Here is an 18,943-nt window from a genome sequence, read left to right as displayed (position 1 = left end):
TTTTTTATTATTTTGTTTTTAGTTTTTGTTTTGTGTGGCAACACAGCAGAAGCCAAAATAAAGTGTGGTCATAGCCTAGCACTTTTAAAGAGTTAACCATTTTTAAATATTTTACTTTCAGTTGAAAATGTATTTGCAGACATTGAGACCTTTTGTATTTAATATTGGCGTAATTGTGTGAAATGATCCTGTTGATGAGCTCAGTGATGAATGGGTCAGATTTGCAGGCAAATGTAAGGCTGTTTGGGATGATGTACAAAAGAGAGATGAAGGATTATAAAATGGCCTGTGACTTGATTTAATTGATGCCCTCTTCTGTCCTTCTGTTTGGTTGCTTTTCTTGCTATGCTCCCTTCCTGTTCCTGGGTGTGTTACAACCCTGACTTAGGCTGTACTTAGAGCTCATTCATAAATAATATGAGTTGAATCAAAATTATAAATTTTGTACTGAGGATACTCAAAGTTGTTCTTCACAGCAGTATGTATTTTTTTAATATTTGTGACTTAAGTGGCAGGCTTTTTTGAGACACGAGGTCCCTTTATATTCAGTACTCTGCTTTTCCATCCAGTTGTTTGTAAGTCAAACACTGCAGTCATTCCTTGCAAAAACTGTCCCTTGCTTTAACTCGTGTGACCTTGGTCTTCTCTCTGATGTCCTTGGTGCAGCCGATCGAACTGCCTCATTTGGTGGCTCCATAACTGCAAACTTCTGTTTTCTAAGCTGGAGCAGAGTCAGCTGGAATCTGTGATGTGATTTTTAAAAGGAACTGCTTCAGTAGATACACAACACCCCTGGTTTCTCCCAAGTATGCCAAAGTACTGCAGTGCTTTTGTATTTTAAAGCTTTTCAGTACCTATAGTGAGCGTGTCTTTGGGCTAGGAAAAGGGAGGGAAATATTTTTGTGTAGAACTTACTTAGGGATCTGAGTCCTGTTCAAAAAATGCTCAGTCTGTGTGCTGGGCATTCCTAAAATTCAGTCTTTGAAAGTCTAGAGGAAAAAACCCTCATCCAAGGCTATATGGAATTTTCAAATGTTTCAATAATTGTTTTCATGTTATCTTTAAAAAAAGTACAAGGTCTGACTGAAATTTGTCTTTCCATTTGCTTTTTTTTAAATCAAGTCCTTCATTTATGCCGAAGTTTCAGTTTCATTTTGAAACGGAATGTTTTGCATGTTGGGTTTGGTTTTTTCCCCTTTGAAATTGCTGGATGTTTGTATACAACTGTCTTAATAGCTTCAGTTTCAGGGAGGAGCAAGAAACTGTTTTGTGCCCTAGGTGGGTGTAGGGACTCCAGCTTCTGAACAAAGTGTCACGAGAGTACTCATTTCCATTGTTTCTTGTTGCCACACAGCAGTAAAACAGTGATATAAACTAACTGGTAGGGTGGTTAATGAATGGCACAGTTGAACCAGGGGAAGCATGAGTGAATCCCTGGGATCCCATTTTGCGGTGGTGCAGGCCACAGCAGCCACCAAGGGTGATAAGCAGCACCAAGAAGCCACAGTAGGTGTTCATTCACATCGGTGTCTTCAGCTTTCCCACTCCTGTCTGGGAAGAGGTGTCTCTGTGATGAACACTCTGGTCAGCTTGCCTTAGGCTCCAGTGTGCCCAGGTGGGCAGCAGGGTACCCTGGGAGGCCTTGCAGGTGAGCAGGCACTGGTGACAAATGTGACACAGTTCGGTGCGAGAGGAGTGCAGCTATTAGAGAACTTGAACATCTCAGCATTGCCCCTGGAGCTGAAGGGAAGCAGGATGAGGTAAGATCAGTATCATAACATTTTAGTTGCTTTCGATTCTAAGGACTTAGGTTTTTTTAGGGAATTTGCAGTTTGGTTGCTTTTCCTTTCCTTAGTTCCTAGAATATGTGCACTAGAGGTAATGCAGACACTCCCAAGTCCCAGAAATGGCCCCTGCATAGCAGGTTTGAGTGCTCTTGGCTTAATGTATTAGTAATTATCCTGAGCATTGTGGATAGAAATGGCAACTCGTGATCCTTCCTGTGGAGTTGTCTGTATTGCTAAATCCTGAGGATTAACAACTGGATATAGGCAGGCACATTGAAGGGTGAACAGCCGTGCTAGGGTCAAATTAGGTCTGCTTTGTGTATAATGCCATGGTTTTTATAATTTTCTCTTAATTCCCATCTGTGAGCTCATCTTTTAAATTAACAAATGTTATTGCAGACACACAGCCTGTGCCATTTAGTGGTGTTCTGAATACAAGGTTGTACAGCATTAAATGTGAAGGGTTGGTATGTTTTACACACCTGCATAACCCTGCTGTAAGTCTATTTGGGAACTTCTTTTTTATTTTATACTCTTCTGCCCTAGTAATCGTGATTGAGATATTCTTACCTGGCTGCACCTGACATCCTTCACTGTCAGGCTCCTTTAGGGGAGTCAGAGACACTGCATCTGAAAGGTAGCGTGTTCTGTGACAAAAGATTAAAGCCAAGTGTCAGAGTTCCTGCTTGGAAAGCTTTGTCTCTTAATTTAGGTCACTACCTCCTTGTACTGTAGGCAGCAGAGCCAGTTGTGCTCATCTTCACTATATAATAAGTGTGTGGTAAACTGATCTTGCCTACCTCCACATCCTCTCTCCTGGTTTCCCTCTTTACAAGCTCCAAGTTTGGCTTTTTTGTTTGGTTTTCTTGTTGATTTTTTTGTTTCTTTTCCCCCTCTCATAAAGTGACTAGGAAATGGGTGGGGGAGTGTAGCCATCAGGCAGCTTTGAGCTTGTTTTCAGCAGGCATTTTCCTCTCTTGTGAATATTTGTAGAAGATGTTCAGGAATTTATCAGAAACCCTTGTCTTGGCGAGCTGGGCAAAACCAGTGGTCAGAAATTCTGTGCTCTTGGTGCATTGGCAGGGCCCGAAAAACACTGTTTCCAAGTGTTTATACTGCCAGGAGTGGGGCAAAACTTGCACTCTCTGTAACAAGGTGTGCAGAGTCTGTAATGTTTTTGTCAAAAGCTTTTAAAAGAGTAAAGGCAGCCTCTCACATAGGGTTGAAGGAGATCTTGGCACTCAAAAGAGCCCTGGAAAGGCTTTGGAGACATCAGGAATGTGCATGTGCATGGTTGTATTCTGTGAGAATCCCCAACAGAGGATTCCTAAAGCTGTGAAACAGATGGGGCTAAATTTCACTTTGCAAAGGTATAAAAAACTCAAATTCCATAGTATTTACACAAAATCACACAAGTACTACATGTGGTAATGGTTTTGTTACTTTTAAAAAATTATTATTTAAATTTATTTAGAAGGTTATTTATACCTCTCTCTCCTTGTTTGATTTGGCCTCCTTTTCCTCCTTTTTGACCTCTTGAACTGTTGCTGCTGAGGATGTATACCCCTTTCACCCTGTAGAAATGAGGACAGGCAAGGATTTATGTCTTTCCTTGAGAAAACACCTTTTCCATCTGTTTGAAAAATCCTCAATTGTATAGGTTGCTGTTGCTTGAGATGCTTAGTGGAGTAATTGCTTTCTGGAGATATTTGACTGATTTTTGTGTTGCTGGGAGCCATGTGTCTAATAGCCAGTTGAGACTGAAGCTGAGACTTGGTCTCAAGAGAATTGACATTAATTTTTAGCTAGCAGCTAAACTTTGATAGCAGTTTAATATTAATAGCATGTAGCAGGATGGTGCTCAGAGGCAGTAATCATCAACGTTTTCTATCAAATACGGCAACTAATTTTTTAGAGTGCTCGTTTAGTAGTTGTGGCAGGAAAGACGTGAGCAAGAACAGTATCTGTGTGGTGTGTATAAACAGAAAAACCAAAGATTGAGGATCCTTTTCCAGCTGTGAAGAGGAAGCCAAGTAAAATATCCTTGGGAATGGGGTTTGGGGGGTGACTAAGAGCAGAGCAAGTTGTCATGTGTTTCTAGGAAGCTTTTGATGAAATATGTTACAGAAATGCAAATTGTCTTTCCACTTCACTGCCTATGTAGTAAGCTCTGGTCTTTTTTATACCAGATGTAATTACCATTGTTTTTCACTCCTGCTGAACTCTAGTTGACTGTTTCTCCTGCTGTCAAATGATTGCAGGATACATATGTACATAGTAAGGGGGGAGGAGTTCTGGCACCTCACCTGAAGACAGAAGGAAGGAGCACCAGGTCCAGCTTTAAAACTGAGTAATCCTCCAGCAATGTAATTTGGTTGAACAGGGGATTACTTCTGTAGTAATTCTGTTTCTCTTGCTTATACCTTAAAGAAATTTGTGGTTGTTTAGAAAATTTAGAAAATGCGTTTAATGAGCAGGTTGTGACTACAAGGTGCAGTCTGCTTTGTGTTGGAAAGTAACGTGTGCTTTTGTCTTTTGCAGATGTTTCTGACCGTGTACCTCAGTAACAACGAGCAGCACTTCACTGAGGTGCCAGTCACTCCCGAGACAACCTGCAGAGATGTGGTGGAGCTGTGCAAGGAGCCCGGGGAGAGCGAGTGCCACCTTGCTGAGGTGTGGTGTGGCTCAGGTAGGTCAGGCTGGCAGCTGATGAAATACTGGGCATTGTCTCCTCCTGAAAAAGTAGCACATGGAGACCTGACAGGTGTGATCCTGTCCCAGAGAGTTTCTCCATTACCATTTCATTGGTTTCTTCATCAGACTGGCTGTATGTTAACACACCTGAAAGAAGGTTCACACATGTAAAATTGGGTTACAAGCAAAAGTGAGCTTAAGCATGCAGATGTTCTTGTGTCTGTGCAGCCTTTCTGTGACTTGGATGAGCCTGAGGGATGTGAGAGAGTTTTTCTCTTCCTCCTCCTCCCCATGGCAGGATCCCAGCAAGCCTTTATGGGTGTTTTGAAATACTAAGTATTAGTAGTTCTATGACTAGTTCAAAATAATTTCTTTAACCCCACAGCCATTTTCACTTGCAGTGGCAAAATAAAGCTTCCTTTTTCTGATGACACCTTCAGTGTTACCAATTGCATTGAGTGTGGATGGGAAGGGGTGTGTTAGCAGAAGCAGTGGGAGTTACCTGGTGTGAAGTGCTCTAAAAACAGTGGGTGACAGGGAGGATGGAGAAGGTGCTTTTGACTGTCCTTTCAAGCCTGTGGAAAAGGGGTTTGTGCATGTGGCTCATTGTAACTTTTTTTTCTTTTTCTATGTTCTTCTGATCTTGGGAGTTCAAATTTCCCTAACTTGCTGTGCTCCACTGGAACTGGAGACTGTATCAACAAATAACACCTAAAATATTACTAATGTCTCATGGTTTAAATGGGAAAGGGCTCTGGACTATCTCCTGTCTCCATGGTACTCATTAGATACTGGGAGCCATCCAGAGGCATAAGATAGATGAATCCCTGACAGGATTCTGAGTAATGAAAAATAATTGTCTGAGCCAACCTTTTGAGATGCTTCAACAAGATTATAAAAGAATCAGATGATAAGGGCTTATATTTCTGTCTTCCTCTGCTGTTATCTCAGGCTCACATCTGTTCAAGGAAGTCTATGGTGAGATGGATGTTTAATGCTATGAGATACCTGAGTTATCTCTGGATATTTACTCACTTCTGACAGAGATGTAATGTTTCTGATATTTCTAAGTCTAAAAAATGGAACAGATTTTTTTCTTCTCCTAAGAAAGATAAAGGAGATTTGCTTCATAAATGATAAAATAAAATCACCAGTTCATCATGGAGAAAGGTCTTCTAGGAATGTATTTTAATTGTATATCTTTGTCTAAATCAACACAATACTGAAGTCTACAGTGAAAGAGAAGTAAAATAAAGGTTTAGGTAAAACTGCTGAATCTATAGATAGCCTTAGTGCCCACACCCTGTTAAAGAGCACAAGTGGTTGTGGTGAGGAGAACAGGGTTCTCCTGTTGGTACTGAAATTGGAGCTGTGCTAGAGTGGGCAGCTCCTCTCATGTTTCCTGAACCTGGATTCTTGCTTGGCTTTTGAGGTGGTGATGTAGAGTGTGCTAGAAAGGGCAGTGAGATTGTCCTGAAATCTAAGGAGAGCACCTATACTAAGAGGCAAGTGAAGTCTATCAGTACTTAGTGTCCAAATGTTCTTGTTAAGCTGAAAAGTGAACTTCTGAGTGGGACAATGCAGTATATGGTGTTCTATTAATATAATCAAATTATCAGCCTCTCTGCTAGCCAAGGAGGTGTAAGAAAATAATCTTGGTACAGGAACATAAAGTAAGCAGAAAACTTTTTCTGGGTTTAATCTTTGCAGAGACATCATGAGAGACACAAGAACAGATACCTAAATGTTGCTTGGGCAGCTGTTGTTGTAAGACAAAAAAAAGCTTAGTCCATTTTTACAGTAAAACTTTGACAAGATCATTGAGCCCAACCTTTGACTGAACACTACTGTGCCAACCAGACTGTGGCACTAAGTGCTATGTCCACTTTTCTCTTGAACATTTCCAGGGCTAGTGACTCCACCACCTCCCTTGGGCAGCCTGCTCAAATGCTTAACCAACCTTTCAACAAAGAAATTCTTCCTTGTGTCCAACAGTAACCTCCCCTGATGCAGTTTGAGGCTCTTTCCTCTGGTTTGTGTTACTTGTTGGAGGAGAGACCAATCCCCACCTGGCTACACTCTCCTTTCAGGCAGTTGTGGGGAGCGATAAGGTCTCCTCTGAGCCTCCTGTCCAGGCTGAACTCCCCCAGCTGCTCCCCATCAGGCTTGTGCTCCAGACCCTTCCCCAGCTCCACTGCCCTTCTCTGGAGTCCCTCCAGCCCCTCAGTGTTTCCTGTGGTGAGGGGCCCAGAACTGGACACAGCACTCGAGGTGTGGCCTCACCACTGCCCAGTACAGGGGGACAGTCACTGCCCCAGTCCTGCTGGCCTCGTTATTGCTGATACAGGCCAGGATGTCAGTGGCCTACTTGGACACACTGGCTCATGTTCAGCTGCTGTTGACCAGCACCCCCAGGTCCTTTTCCACTGGGCAGCTTTCCAGCCACTCTGCTCCCAGCCAGTAGCACAGCCTGGACTTGTTGTGACCCAAGGGCAGGGCTCAGCAACTGGCCATGCTGAAGTTCCAAATACTGTTCCCAAATGTACTTGTTAACAAAATTGCAGCTATCTCAATAGCATAAAAAACTTTGAGTACTGGATTCATGCATGTTGCTTTGGATAAGATATATCTTAGGCACCTGTGTAATTGCATTTGCAAGATGTTTTCATGTATATTCTGGATTTTTTTTTTTTTCTTGGTGAGGGGAGGAGGCGGCAGGGGAGAGAAATACTTTTAGCTTTTTGCTAATCTCATTTTAGATGTCAGCAAAGTTTTCCATCTTGTTCTGCCAGGATTAGCCATGATTTCTGTTTTGTTTGCGTATTACACTGAACAAATTCAACTGCTTTAAAACAAACATGTGCAGGACAGCTGACCTCTGGGGATAGAAACAAAAGATTTGTGTTGGAAAATGACTTCTCAGACTTCAATTGTCAGGATCCTTCTTACATCGCTTGTTTCTTTTTCTGACACTTGCTCAGGAATTTTAGCTTCTGTTGTCAGACATTATTAAGCCTACTTTGAATGACTGCTGCAAGTGTGCTTGAGTCACTTTGTTCTCTGAAGGGGGCAAGTTTACTGCTCTCCTTGTCTTCCTAGTTTTGCTTGAAATTTGGTGAATATCAGGGCAAAATTTCTTGGCCTTCGTATTATTGTCAGAATTCTGTTAGGCAGTTACCTTGCCTGCTGTGGAAAGCAGTCAAAAGGAGTACATGTATAAAGATCTCCTTTTTTTTTCCCCTCTGAGACAGATGGGGGGGGAAAAAAAGAAAAACTGTCCATTCTTCTTGAGCTTTCCAAATGTACATTTGTTTGGTATTTGAAAATCTCTTTGACCTTCCTTTGAAGCCAGTGAGTGGTATTGACAGAATCCTTGTGTAAAGGGCATCTCCCTTGATTATAGAGTTTCAGCTGAAGTATTGCTGAGCTGCTAGAAATCTGCCTCATAAGCCTGCTGTATAGCCTTTAAGACAAAAATCTGCCAATGGTACTGTTGATTTGTTGTTGTTGTAGTTGTTTTTTGCCTTTTTTTTCTTGAATTAAGGGTTAGCAGATGAGGAACGTTTTTTGCTGTCTAGACAAGGAACTGCCAAGAGACGGCTTTTTCTGTAACAGTGACCTACTTGCTTATTCTGTAAAGCTAATCTCTTTTGACGGTGACTCCAGAAATTCTCCTTCCTAGATTGCTTGAGCACAGCTGCAGCATTTTCATTTAAAGAAACACTTTTATGTTGAAAAGAGCTTTTCACATACTGAAAACATGTTAGCAGCTCTTTTTTATGAAACTGAAAACATTTATACTTAATGCCAACAATTTTTCCTGCTGAAAAGATTATTTCGTATTAAGATAGTGACTTTTTGAAAGACTTTATTGAATATGAATGAACTACTCTGATTTCTTTTTTCTATTTTCCCCTCTCCTCAATTAAAAAAGTGAAAGGAAACTGCCAACAAAAGCAGTGTCAGGAAAAATGAAACTGGTGCAAAAATGGTGGTATTTAATTTCATTCTTTGTCTGCTTGTCTTATTTCTCAGGCCAGGAACAATATTTTCTGCTTGTCTGGCATCCAGCACAGATGGGTCCAGCATGATCATGAGACCCAATGCTGTTAGAAGATACTGTGACAATATCCTGACTGTGGAAATTCACTACTGTGATACATTGACCACATTGTTGCTATCACATTTAAAATAGGCAGAGGGAAAAAAAAAAAAAGGTAAAATGTCTAGAGTAACAAAAGAAACTGATTCTATGTAAAGATTTAGAGGCCAATAAGTAATTCTGGTTATATTCTGGCTGTGAGTGCCTGGCTGTGACTTATGTAAATTTTTAAAGGATGGTAATACAGAAAGGGAGGAGTACTGGTAGATTTAGACTCTCGCTGTGTTTTTCTATTATCAAAAGGCAGCAGGTAGGGCATAAAAATTACTTATATGACTGAATCCTGAGCTTGGGAATAAAAGCTGGAAAAGAAATTCAGTGGAACTTGTGCATGTAACATTTTCATCTCAGTCATTTGAAAGGAAATGGCAAGTTCTTACTGGGCTCACTTTTCACTGTCTGATCCTTTTTTTACTTTGAGCTATAAATCCAAAGTAGTTCAGCTTTTCAAGGTTGATCAGAAATAGGGCTTTCAAAATGCATCTTGTCTGAACTTCATGAAATTTGCTGTCCAAGACAATGAGCTGGATCTGTGTCTGACAGGAGCTCTGGGAGAACACTTGAAGTGACAGGAGCTGTGCTGGCACGCTGAGGATCAGGCCTGCTGGGTACTGCCAAGGAGTCTCTTCAGGGTGTTGAGTGCTTCTGCCTAAGCATGAATGCAAGGGCTGCCATCCAGCGTTAAGAGAAGAATTCCTCTTCCCTGAGAGTTTATCTTTGCATCTCACTTCATTCTCACTGGAATTAGGAAGTAAATGAGTCCCTGTAGGGAATTGTGGCAGCAGTGCCCTTGGGGATGGGGTGGGAATGACTAAGGAATGAGGTGTCACAGAAGAGGAGTGGAAGGTACAACAGCACATTTCCTGCCCTGGTGAGTGGGTAAGGTGATTTACACATACAAAATGAGGGCACTAGAACTGAAAGTTCTAAATTCCCTGTTTGTTTTCCCGGGCTGTGGCGGTGCCTCAGCTTTTCCCTTCGGGGGTTGACTTTGCAGGGCTGCTATTCAGAGGTGTTGGTTTAGTTTCAGAAGCAAGGAGCAATGCAGCGGCTTCTTAAGTGAAAAGTAGAAATACCTTGGATGAGGGAAAATGCTATGTGCTAACAGGTGCTCAGGTGAAAGATGGACAGATATTTTTGGTTTGGTGTGGGCCCAGGCTATGGTGAGCTGTAGCAGTTAAGTGATTTTTTACCTTTTCAGAACGTCCCATAGCTGATAACGAGCGGATGCTGGATATTCTGCAGAGGTTTGGAATGCAGAGGAGCGAGGTGCGTTTCTTTCTCCGGCACGAGCGCTCTCCCTGCCGGGAAGCAGGTAGGTGTTGATCTCAGCTGGTTTGTTTGTTCAAGTCCTGTTGCATTCTTCAAGGTTAAAGAACCAGCTTGTGTGTGTTATTTATTAGTGTTCATAGCCAGTAGGCATTGCAGCCCTTTTTTGTCTGACCATTAGTTAATTTTTGTGAAGGTTTCATCTTCCCTTGCCATACCTGGGGACAGTAAATCCAAACTGAAATTTCTGCTGGTTTTCTAGAGCTGGGTATCACCAAAGCATCTAAGGGCATACTGTGTTAAATATATTTACTCCAGCAAAATATCTTGAGATCTGTGGTACTGATCTCTTCTTTTAAATATAGTAACCAGACTGTTGCCCATAGTGTAATCTGTGATTTGGGTGATTATTCACCTGGATAATACTTTACCACGGTGATTAACTTAGCATACTTGGCAAAGATAGAGTTCTTCAAAGTTTATCCTACATATGTGTTAGTTTTAGGAATAGCATTAAATGAACTGCCTGGTCAAGTTCTCTGGGAATATATTTCTCATTGTAAATTGAAATGTGAGACCTGTAAAGGAAATAACTTTAAGTTTTTCAGGGGTTTTCTGTGTATCCCACATTGATCTCTTCAGTAGAATCTTTCACTTTTGCCTTTAAATCAATCTACCAGATTCTTCTACCTCCCCTTTTTTTGTTGTCAATGTTAATCTTCCTCAGTGATGGAAATACTGCATTTATTAAGGGACATTGTACCCAGCATATTTTAGAGGGCTAAGTGTATTTTGGTATTTGAAGTGTGTACTGGTGATAGAATGAGTGCATGAAAAGCTGAAGCTATGCCATTTCTACCTGCTGAGGATCTTACAGAGCAGTTTAGTTGTCAAAATGTATTTTTTTCAAGTCCAGGCTGCTTGTAGTATTAGGATTATTGTAATTTTATTTGCCACAGCATTGCTAAGCAATGTATTTGAGTTATACTTCTGAGCTAGTCTCACAGAAATATGGTCTTGAAATAGGAATTAAATGGGCAAGAAGGTGACAGGCATGGCTTTGTCCTGTATTACACTTATGTTCTACAGGGAAATCGGTGAGTTTGGTATTGGGCATCTGAGCACTATTTGCACATAATTTGATGGGAATAAGGTAGGATTCTAGTTAAGCAGCATTTTTACTGACACCATGACTGTCACAAAGAAGAAAATGCGCTTTCAAACTGTGTATTTATAGTGCACATTTAGTAGGGGCTGACTTCCTGTTTGCCACAGGATAAATTCTGGAACAGCCGACTGTTGGTTAAGCTGTTTTTTATTGGTGAAGCTGTATTTTTGAACAGACCTATACTTTAACATAAAAGCTGACATTGAACAGAAATCTTTTAGAAAATGTGTTGTGTCATCACTTGAATTCATCTTAGTAGTAAACGCATAAAAACAGGTGTTCAGATTCTACACCATAATGGTTGTTCTGATTCTCCTTTTGTACTGAATGCTATCTCTAAAAGAATAAGAAAGATCTTGTATTACCTTACCACCTCTGACAATTTCTATCTAGGGACTGGACAAAGGTCTCAAGATCCAGCCTTCAAAAGAAATGGTGTGAAAGTGCCTGGTGACCGAAGAATAGAGAATGGGGTAAGTGCTTGATGCAATGGCTAGTTGGATTGGGTCTGGCTGGGCTGGAGTTCATTTTCCCCCAGCAGCCTTCCCAGTGCTGTGCTTTGCATTGGCAGCCAGAAAGGTGCTGATAACACTCCAGAGTCTTGGCTACTGCTGAACAGGGCTGGCACAGCATCAGCACTGTCTCAACAATCCCCCCACATCAAGGGGCTGGCAGTGGGCAAGGTCCTGGGAGGGGACACAGCTAGACCAGCTGACCCAAAGTAACCAAAGGGATATTCCATGGCATGTGGCGTCAGCTGAGATACAAAAGCTGAGGGAAGGAGGAGGAACGGGGAAACATTTGTTATTTTACCATGTTTGCCTCCTGGAGCAACTGCTCCCTATACTGAAGCCCTGCTTCCTGGGAACATCCTGGACATCGTTCTCTGATAGGTAGAGAATAAACTGTTTTTTGTCCTTGCTTGCTTGCACAAACTTTTTTGCTTTTGCTTTTGTAAATTGCCTTTTCTCAGCCTAGGAGTTGTTTTCCAACTTATTCTCTCTGCCCTGTCCTGCAGGGGAGTGGTAGAGCAGCTTGGTGGGCACCTGGCATCCAGCCAAGGTCAATCAACCACAATCCTTTTTGGTCCCCAAACAGGGCTGAGACAAAGGCAGTTATATGTATATCTACATACATATATAAATATTTTGTATACCACAGTAAAAAGTAGTTGCCAAGTATCAAACTCCTGTGTGGGACATAGAGTTAGTCAGCTGCACTGCTTATCTCTCTTTTTTTTTTTTTTCTGAGTTTGGGAACAAATTAATGCCCTCACACTGATGACCTTGTTATGCTGGGGGAGCTGTCCTCCCTCTCCTTGCCTGAGATTGATGTGAATGCTTTTAAAATGCAGGCTCCCATGGTCTTTGCTCATCTGTATAGAAGCTGTTTAATACTGTTAGTAATATTAACTAATACTGCTGGCACCCTGTGGGGTTTGTGGAGCTCAGTGTCGTGCTGGTGTAAGAGAAAACAAGCTTTAGGTGAGGAGATACTGAGATGTGCTCTGAGGCATTCAGTTCCTGGGTGGCAGGGTGTGTGGAAGGATTTGGGCAGTGCCTGGGGTGTTTGTCACCTCCCATTGCCTAGGACTGTACACCTGAACAGGTAATCAGTCAACCCTGGCAACCTGACATGTCAGCTGAGAGAAGGGTGCCTTGTCTACCCCAGTGAAACTCAGCTGCCTGTCACCCTGTACTGGGGCCTGTGAGCCACAGGTCAGTACTCAGAGCACTGTAGTTGAGGTAGGACCCCAAACTGCATTTGAGGACACTAGGGCTGAGACAGGGACTCAAACCACCATAATTGTACCCCAGCAGTGAAAAAGGAAATATGGAAATGAACAAAGTAAGCTGAAGATCCATATCCTTGGTTGGAAAGGAAGGAAAATTAGGATAGTGGGAGTTAGATAAAGAAGCTGGTCCTTCAAAAAAGACATTGCAAGGAGTGAGACAAAGCAAACAGGAGACAAAGTTACTTGGTCCTTGACCTCATCAGAACTTCAAAACTTGTGAAAAGATTACAGCTGCCAGCCACATGAGCAGATTTCTGCCTGGCTGCTTCAGTGCTGGGGAAATGGGGCTGAGTCAGCACTTGGACGGTCAAGAAGCCTAACAGCTGGCATCCTGAGATCAGGAAATTGAAAGAGGAATTGGAAAACAGAGAGCAATTTTCAGTTTCTGGACATGGCTCCTCTCAAGTGTGAGGGCAAGGTGTCCATTTAAGGAAGATCCTGTAAATTCCCAGAAGAGTGAATCACTTCACCTGAAGGTATCCAGCACTTGATAGAATTGGCAGTATTGGAAGTCATCTATAGTGATCTAAAAAGTGACAATGTCCCTAAAGATCCAGAGGATGTCCCTTATGCAGTGGCCATATGGAAGAAGGTGGTTTAAAGTGCCCCTGCATCATATTCCAGCATTTTGGTGGCACTGTATTGCCTGCAGATGGATACACCAACTGTAGAGGCGGCATCCCCCTGGCTTTGAAATGCAGAAGAAACTGGGTACTTCCACATCCCTGTGGGCCAGCACCCCAGACTTCAGGGGCAGCCCAAGAGATCACTCCTCTCCTATCCCAGTCAGAGGGAAGAGAAGCCCCAAGAACAGGCCATGTAACAAACTCTGATTATTTCTGTGTGAGCAGGGAGAGGACATGAGGCAGTGGGATGGTGAACCCGTCTCTAAGGTGGAAGCCTGTGTCTGTGAACTGAGAGGGAAGAGATCTGTTCAGAAAGAGTCACCCAAGTAGGCTGTCAGTGTAGCTGCCAGTTGTGATCTACCAGGCATAAAATGACTGAAATTGCCTCCTTTAACCATGGTGAGGGGACTTCTTGTCTGGCATTGCAAAGGTCAGCCAGAATATTCTGATCCAGAACAGGAATAAGAGGGTCCCTGCCTTTGGCCAGGCGGACGAAAGGGTTGACTGGGCACACTGGACTGTGTGGATTTGATGGCCTGGCACATCAGATCCATGCAAGTATAGAGTTTTAGTAGATGACTGATGTGTGTTACTGATGTCATCAAGGCACAGGAGTGCAGAACCCATCTGGATCTCTGGAGTGACTGGGGGATGCCAGCAATTGTCTACATTAGAGGTTGAGGTGAGTTGACAGGGGATAAGTGGCAAAAGCCCCCCATTGTGACTGGCCCAGAGGCCCCTGGTATCCTCAGCATCATCTACCTCAGGAGAGGGTACTTCAAGGATCCTAAGGGATACTGATAGGGTTTAGCTGTAGCTACTGTGAATACAGAGAATATCAGTTCCTGGCACAAGGAGACCCCATCATTGTGAGGTTGCTGCTAGTTGAAGACCAGCAAGTGACATTTGCTGCCAGGACAGTGCGCTGGCAGCAATATCCCACCAACTGAGACTCTGTAATTCCCATCCATGAGCTGATTTGTTGACTGGAGAGCCAAGGAGTGCTCAGCAGGACCCCCACTCACCCTTTAACAGCCCCATAAGGCCAGTGCAAAAGTCTAATGGGGCCTTGAGAGACATGTTCTGTGGTGACATGGTACTTTGGAGTGAATTGAATCAGACAATGGGATTAATTTTTGAAGTAACCTCATAAACTCTTGGGAAAAGCAAAATGGCATTAAGTGAATATATCATGACACTTAGCATCCACAGGCCTCTGGAAGAATTACCATTATAATGAAAATGGAGACTTTCCCTCTTTGGAGATACAGATGCAAATCATACCATGGAAAGAAGCTAAGAGGCTGTTGTAGAGAGGTTGTTACGGGCTGCTCTAAAATAGACACAAAGCTTCTAGCAATTATCATTCTGGCTTTCAGTTTTCAGGATGTCACCAAGATCTGTTGGCTGCCATAGTTGTGCTTGTACAGGTGGTCTCAGAGCAGCAAATGCACCATACTTCCCTTCTCAACTCTCACCAGAATTCTTTTCTAATATTACTTCAATTTGAGGTTTTTTTTTTCACTTGCAGTTTTGTCATAAATCCCTATCTCCAGATTTCAAGTTGACACCAGTTACTATTTCAGCACCGAATCTGTTGTCTGCTGCTCTTGCTCCATAATTATGGGTGTAAGATTGAATCTAGATCCAGGAAATAGCTGAACAACCAACCAATAACAGTGCTGTCTTTGAGAGTGGTGTTTTCCCTCCTGCTCAGCCATATTTAAACTTTCTATTTCCTTTAACTTACGTGGAAGTGCTTTAAATTGTAGTGATACACCTACGAGCCCAGATCCATCCTGCCACATGCTGAGCATTCTAGGCTCAGACAGTCAAAGCTGATTCATGCCAAGCTGAATTATAAAGGGCTCTGAAATGCCTCTTTAAAATGCTGCTGGGATTTTGCTAGAAATATTAGTGTTCCAAGAGATGTCATTTTGTCTGAGTTGTTGGATTGGGTGACATATGCATATGAGTGTACAGTTGTGTATTCTTTTACCATAAGAAGATGCTGTGTCTCTCTAATTATTTTATTGGCTATTCAGTTGTTATTTCTGAAAGGCTTTTATCATACTTTTCTGTAGTAGCTCTCCTAAGTGCTAGCCAATTAAAAATTCTAGACTTAGTGTGCTTTGGGTTTTCTTTGACAGGTAAGTGCACCAAGGATGGATATGACACTGGCTGAACTTCAGGAAATGGCATCACGCCAACAGCAGCAAATTGAGGCTCAACAACAAATGCTGGCTAACAAGGTGAGTTTGGAATTAGATTGTTTACAGCCAGAAACAAATGTAGTAAGAGTCATGTGAAGCAGAGAGAAGATTGGGGAATTGGGGTTTTTTAATCCCTGCTAAACAGAGGGTGCCTTTTCTTTGGCTGCCTGTTTTTAAATTGGAAAGTCAAGGTATGCAAATACCCAGCTGTAAAACACATATAAATAATGCCAGTGACAGAAGTGACCATTTAGCTTACTAAAAGGATAGAGCACACAACATTGATATATTGTCATTCATCCTGGTGGCTCTGCCCGCTCTATTTGTGCCCATGCGGTGACCAGCAATTCACCAGTTTGATCACTAAACAGTGCTTTTGTCTCTGCTGTCCTGTCATGCTATCTTGCCTTCTTCTGATAAGAGTTCAGCATGCCTGGTTTTCTGGGGCAGCTGGCTGGAAGAGATGTCTGGTATGTGATAAAAGTAACCTAGGACTGTGATTTATAAAATGCTTGCAGAACAATAATAGAAAAGCTAATGGAAGCACACAGGGTGTTCCTGAATTGTGTAGGGGAAAAAAATACTCTGAATGCATCTGCAGAATGGTGGCACAGAGTTTGTTTTGCTTGAGTGCTGTTGCTACACATTACTCTTGAAAATGTAACAGAAAATGCTGCTTTTGGCAGAGAATTGTTAAATGTGAGCCTGTCCTGAGGAGGGCTTGTCTGTCTGGGTGAGTGTTCCCATGCGTTTCAGAGTGCTTTGCTGGGGAAGAAGGCTGCTCTGAGGCTCTGCCCTCAGTACTTTACCTGTGTCGCACACCCTATTTCCCTCTTCCTTGGAGATCAGCAGTGTGTGTGTTTAGTATAAACTGTATGTTTAGTCCCTTGTTCAGTTCCCTTGGCCCTCAATAATTGTATCTCAGGAAAATGCTTCAAGCCATGGCTTTCTAATAGTTTTGCATCACCTGCTGAGTGGTATTATGGCCTGTCAAAACAGCCAATAAAACTTTTTCTGCTTTGAGGTAGGAACAGGTACAACTGGAAATTGCAGGAAAATTGTCAGTGCAGGCAGGAAATTGGCCAATCAACCAAGTGATGAGAGGTTTCACCTGAAAAGTAGCAGCACAATTAATACCCATACTGCCTTGCTAAATTGGCCAAAGAATTTTGCCCTCTTCTCAGTTCCAGCTGAGATGTGTTTATATACGAGAAGCCTAAACTTCCACAGCTTCTGTTTCACTCACAGGTGATGGCAGTACACCCTGGTCTTATAAATAACACTAGTCACCAGAAACAGGACTGCTGTTTTTACTGTGAATGGAGTTGTACAAGATAAAAAAAATTAAAAATATGAGTTTGAGTCTGGATAGCTACCCATTGGGTAGGTGTTTGCTGCCTGTGGTTTGAAGAAGAGTAGCCCTGTGGGTGTCCCACTGGTAGGACTTTTCATTTCAGTGCCTCCCTGGAACAAGCCTGCTTTCCTAGGTGCTTCTTCAGTGTGACTTTCCATTGCCTCTTTCATGCCTTCTGAAATCAGATGCAATATTAAAAATAGATTCTGAGGGAGGAAAAATACACTTTCTTTTTAGACACAAGCTGTAATATATATTTTTTTTGTGACATTTTCCTGCGTAGGAGTGACTCTAAAGTAGTGCATACACTGAGTGTGCTTCCTGGTCCTGGTTTTCTCCAGAAGGCGAGCTCACTTTTTTGCTCTCCCTTTTTTATTCCAAGTGCACAAGAATTCCTGTTTTCTGAATCTGACTGGTGATTTTTTAAATTTTTTTTCTTCTGTGGGTTCAGTTTTTTTGGAGGAAGTGTGGAGTTCTAGTGTTAGTATGCAGTGGTAGTCTTGGATTTTAGTGGGTGCTTGAGAAAGTCTTATTACTTCTACTCTCCTGGAGTAATCTGTCATCTCCAGAACTGGAAGCCATGTATAATGGCCAGTGATTTAGAGGAATTCTTTGTAGGTGATCTGGTGGTCCCATGGTTTCTTCTAGGTCTAAACTAGACGTGTATGTAGAAACTGATAACACATTATTTTACTCTCTTTGGAAAGGCAAAAGGATCCTCTCCACTTAGGTGATACCTGTTTTTTAAATGAGGGCCAGGTCACTGTAAAGGTTTTCCAGTGTCCTGAATTATCTGTGTGATGATACACCTAATCGTTATCAGGAGACCGGTGTGTTTTCAGAGGTTTGGTGTGCAGCCATCCTCTATCTCAAGGAAGTTTTAGCAGAACTAGTAAAAGTATAAATTGTAGTCGAAAGTACCAATAATTTATGGAATACCTTCTGCATAAAGAATGTCTAATATTCTCCAGTATGACTTAGGTGTTTAAAATGTGACATATGATAGAGATAAGTAAAGTACAAGCAGCATGGAGAAGGTGGAAATTGTCCTTAGTTCTTGTAACTTGAGAGCTGAGTAGCGATTAAATCAAATTAGCAAATGTCTTGGAACACAAATGCTAAAATTCTTCTTAGACTTCAAAATCTTTGTCTTGACTGCAGGAACAGCGCCTGAAATTCCTGAAGCAGCAAGATCAGCGACAGCAACAGCAAGCTGCTGAACAGGAAAAACTGAAGCGATTAAAGGAGATTGCTGAGAATCAAGAAGCCAAACTTAAGAAAGTGAGAGCATTGAAAGGTCATGTAGAGCAAAAAAGACTCAGCAATGGGAAATTAGGTGAGTTGCTGCTTGGGGAAGGTAGCCTGGGATTTTTCATGAAACACAGTTCTTGGAAGTCAATAATTTCTAGTGATTTCAGTGATTCAGAGGAGTTATTTACTGCATTTCAGGAAATGTTAATCTTAACAGTTGTGCATCTTATATTTACCAAGAAAACTCATGACTGACCTAGAACAAAATATATTTTCTTACTATATTTTAAAACATCCTGTAAATGCAACCTGTATTTTGAGCCTAGCATGTCTTCTCTTTAATTACAGTGTCGTTTTTTTCCTTACTTGAATACCTTTGTGCACCACAGTAATTTTTTCCTTCTTGATGTCAGTACCCTACACATTTAGAGTGTTTTTTTCTTAGACTATAACAAAGCTTAGCTCAGTACCCAAGTTACCTTTTATGCAAGTGGTAACTAATGGCCAAATTGGCTGCATATTTGCTTTTTAATTATGTGAATCTGACCAGGGTCTCACTTGCTATAGTACTGGTTGGGTGCTTGTAGTTCAGCATGTTGATACAACATTGTCTGAAATATTTAT

General features: G+C 42.0%; 1 protein-coding gene across 1 annotated transcript in view; it reads left to right on the top strand.

Moving 5' to 3' along the window:
• TP53BP2 (tumor protein p53 binding protein 2) overlaps positions 1-18,943 on the top strand; it is a 53,032-nt gene that overhangs the window by 16,590 nt on the left and 17,499 nt on the right. Inside the window, exons 2-6 of the mRNA XM_058834061.1 lie at positions 4,329-4,476; positions 9,845-9,958; positions 11,474-11,553; positions 15,652-15,753; positions 18,230-18,404. Of these exons, the coding sequence (XP_058690044.1) occupies positions 4,329-4,476; positions 9,845-9,958; positions 11,474-11,553; positions 15,652-15,753; positions 18,230-18,404 (619 nt within the window). The remainder of the gene's footprint in view (positions 1-4,328; positions 4,477-9,844; positions 9,959-11,473; positions 11,554-15,651; positions 15,754-18,229; positions 18,405-18,943) is intronic.

Source organism: Poecile atricapillus, chromosome 3 (genome assembly GCF_030490865.1).
Source record: "Poecile atricapillus isolate bPoeAtr1 chromosome 3, bPoeAtr1.hap1, whole genome shotgun sequence".
Classification (NCBI taxonomy): Eukaryota; Metazoa; Chordata; class Aves; order Passeriformes; family Paridae; genus Poecile; species Poecile atricapillus.
This window is presented reverse-complemented; position numbering and strand designations above follow the sequence as displayed.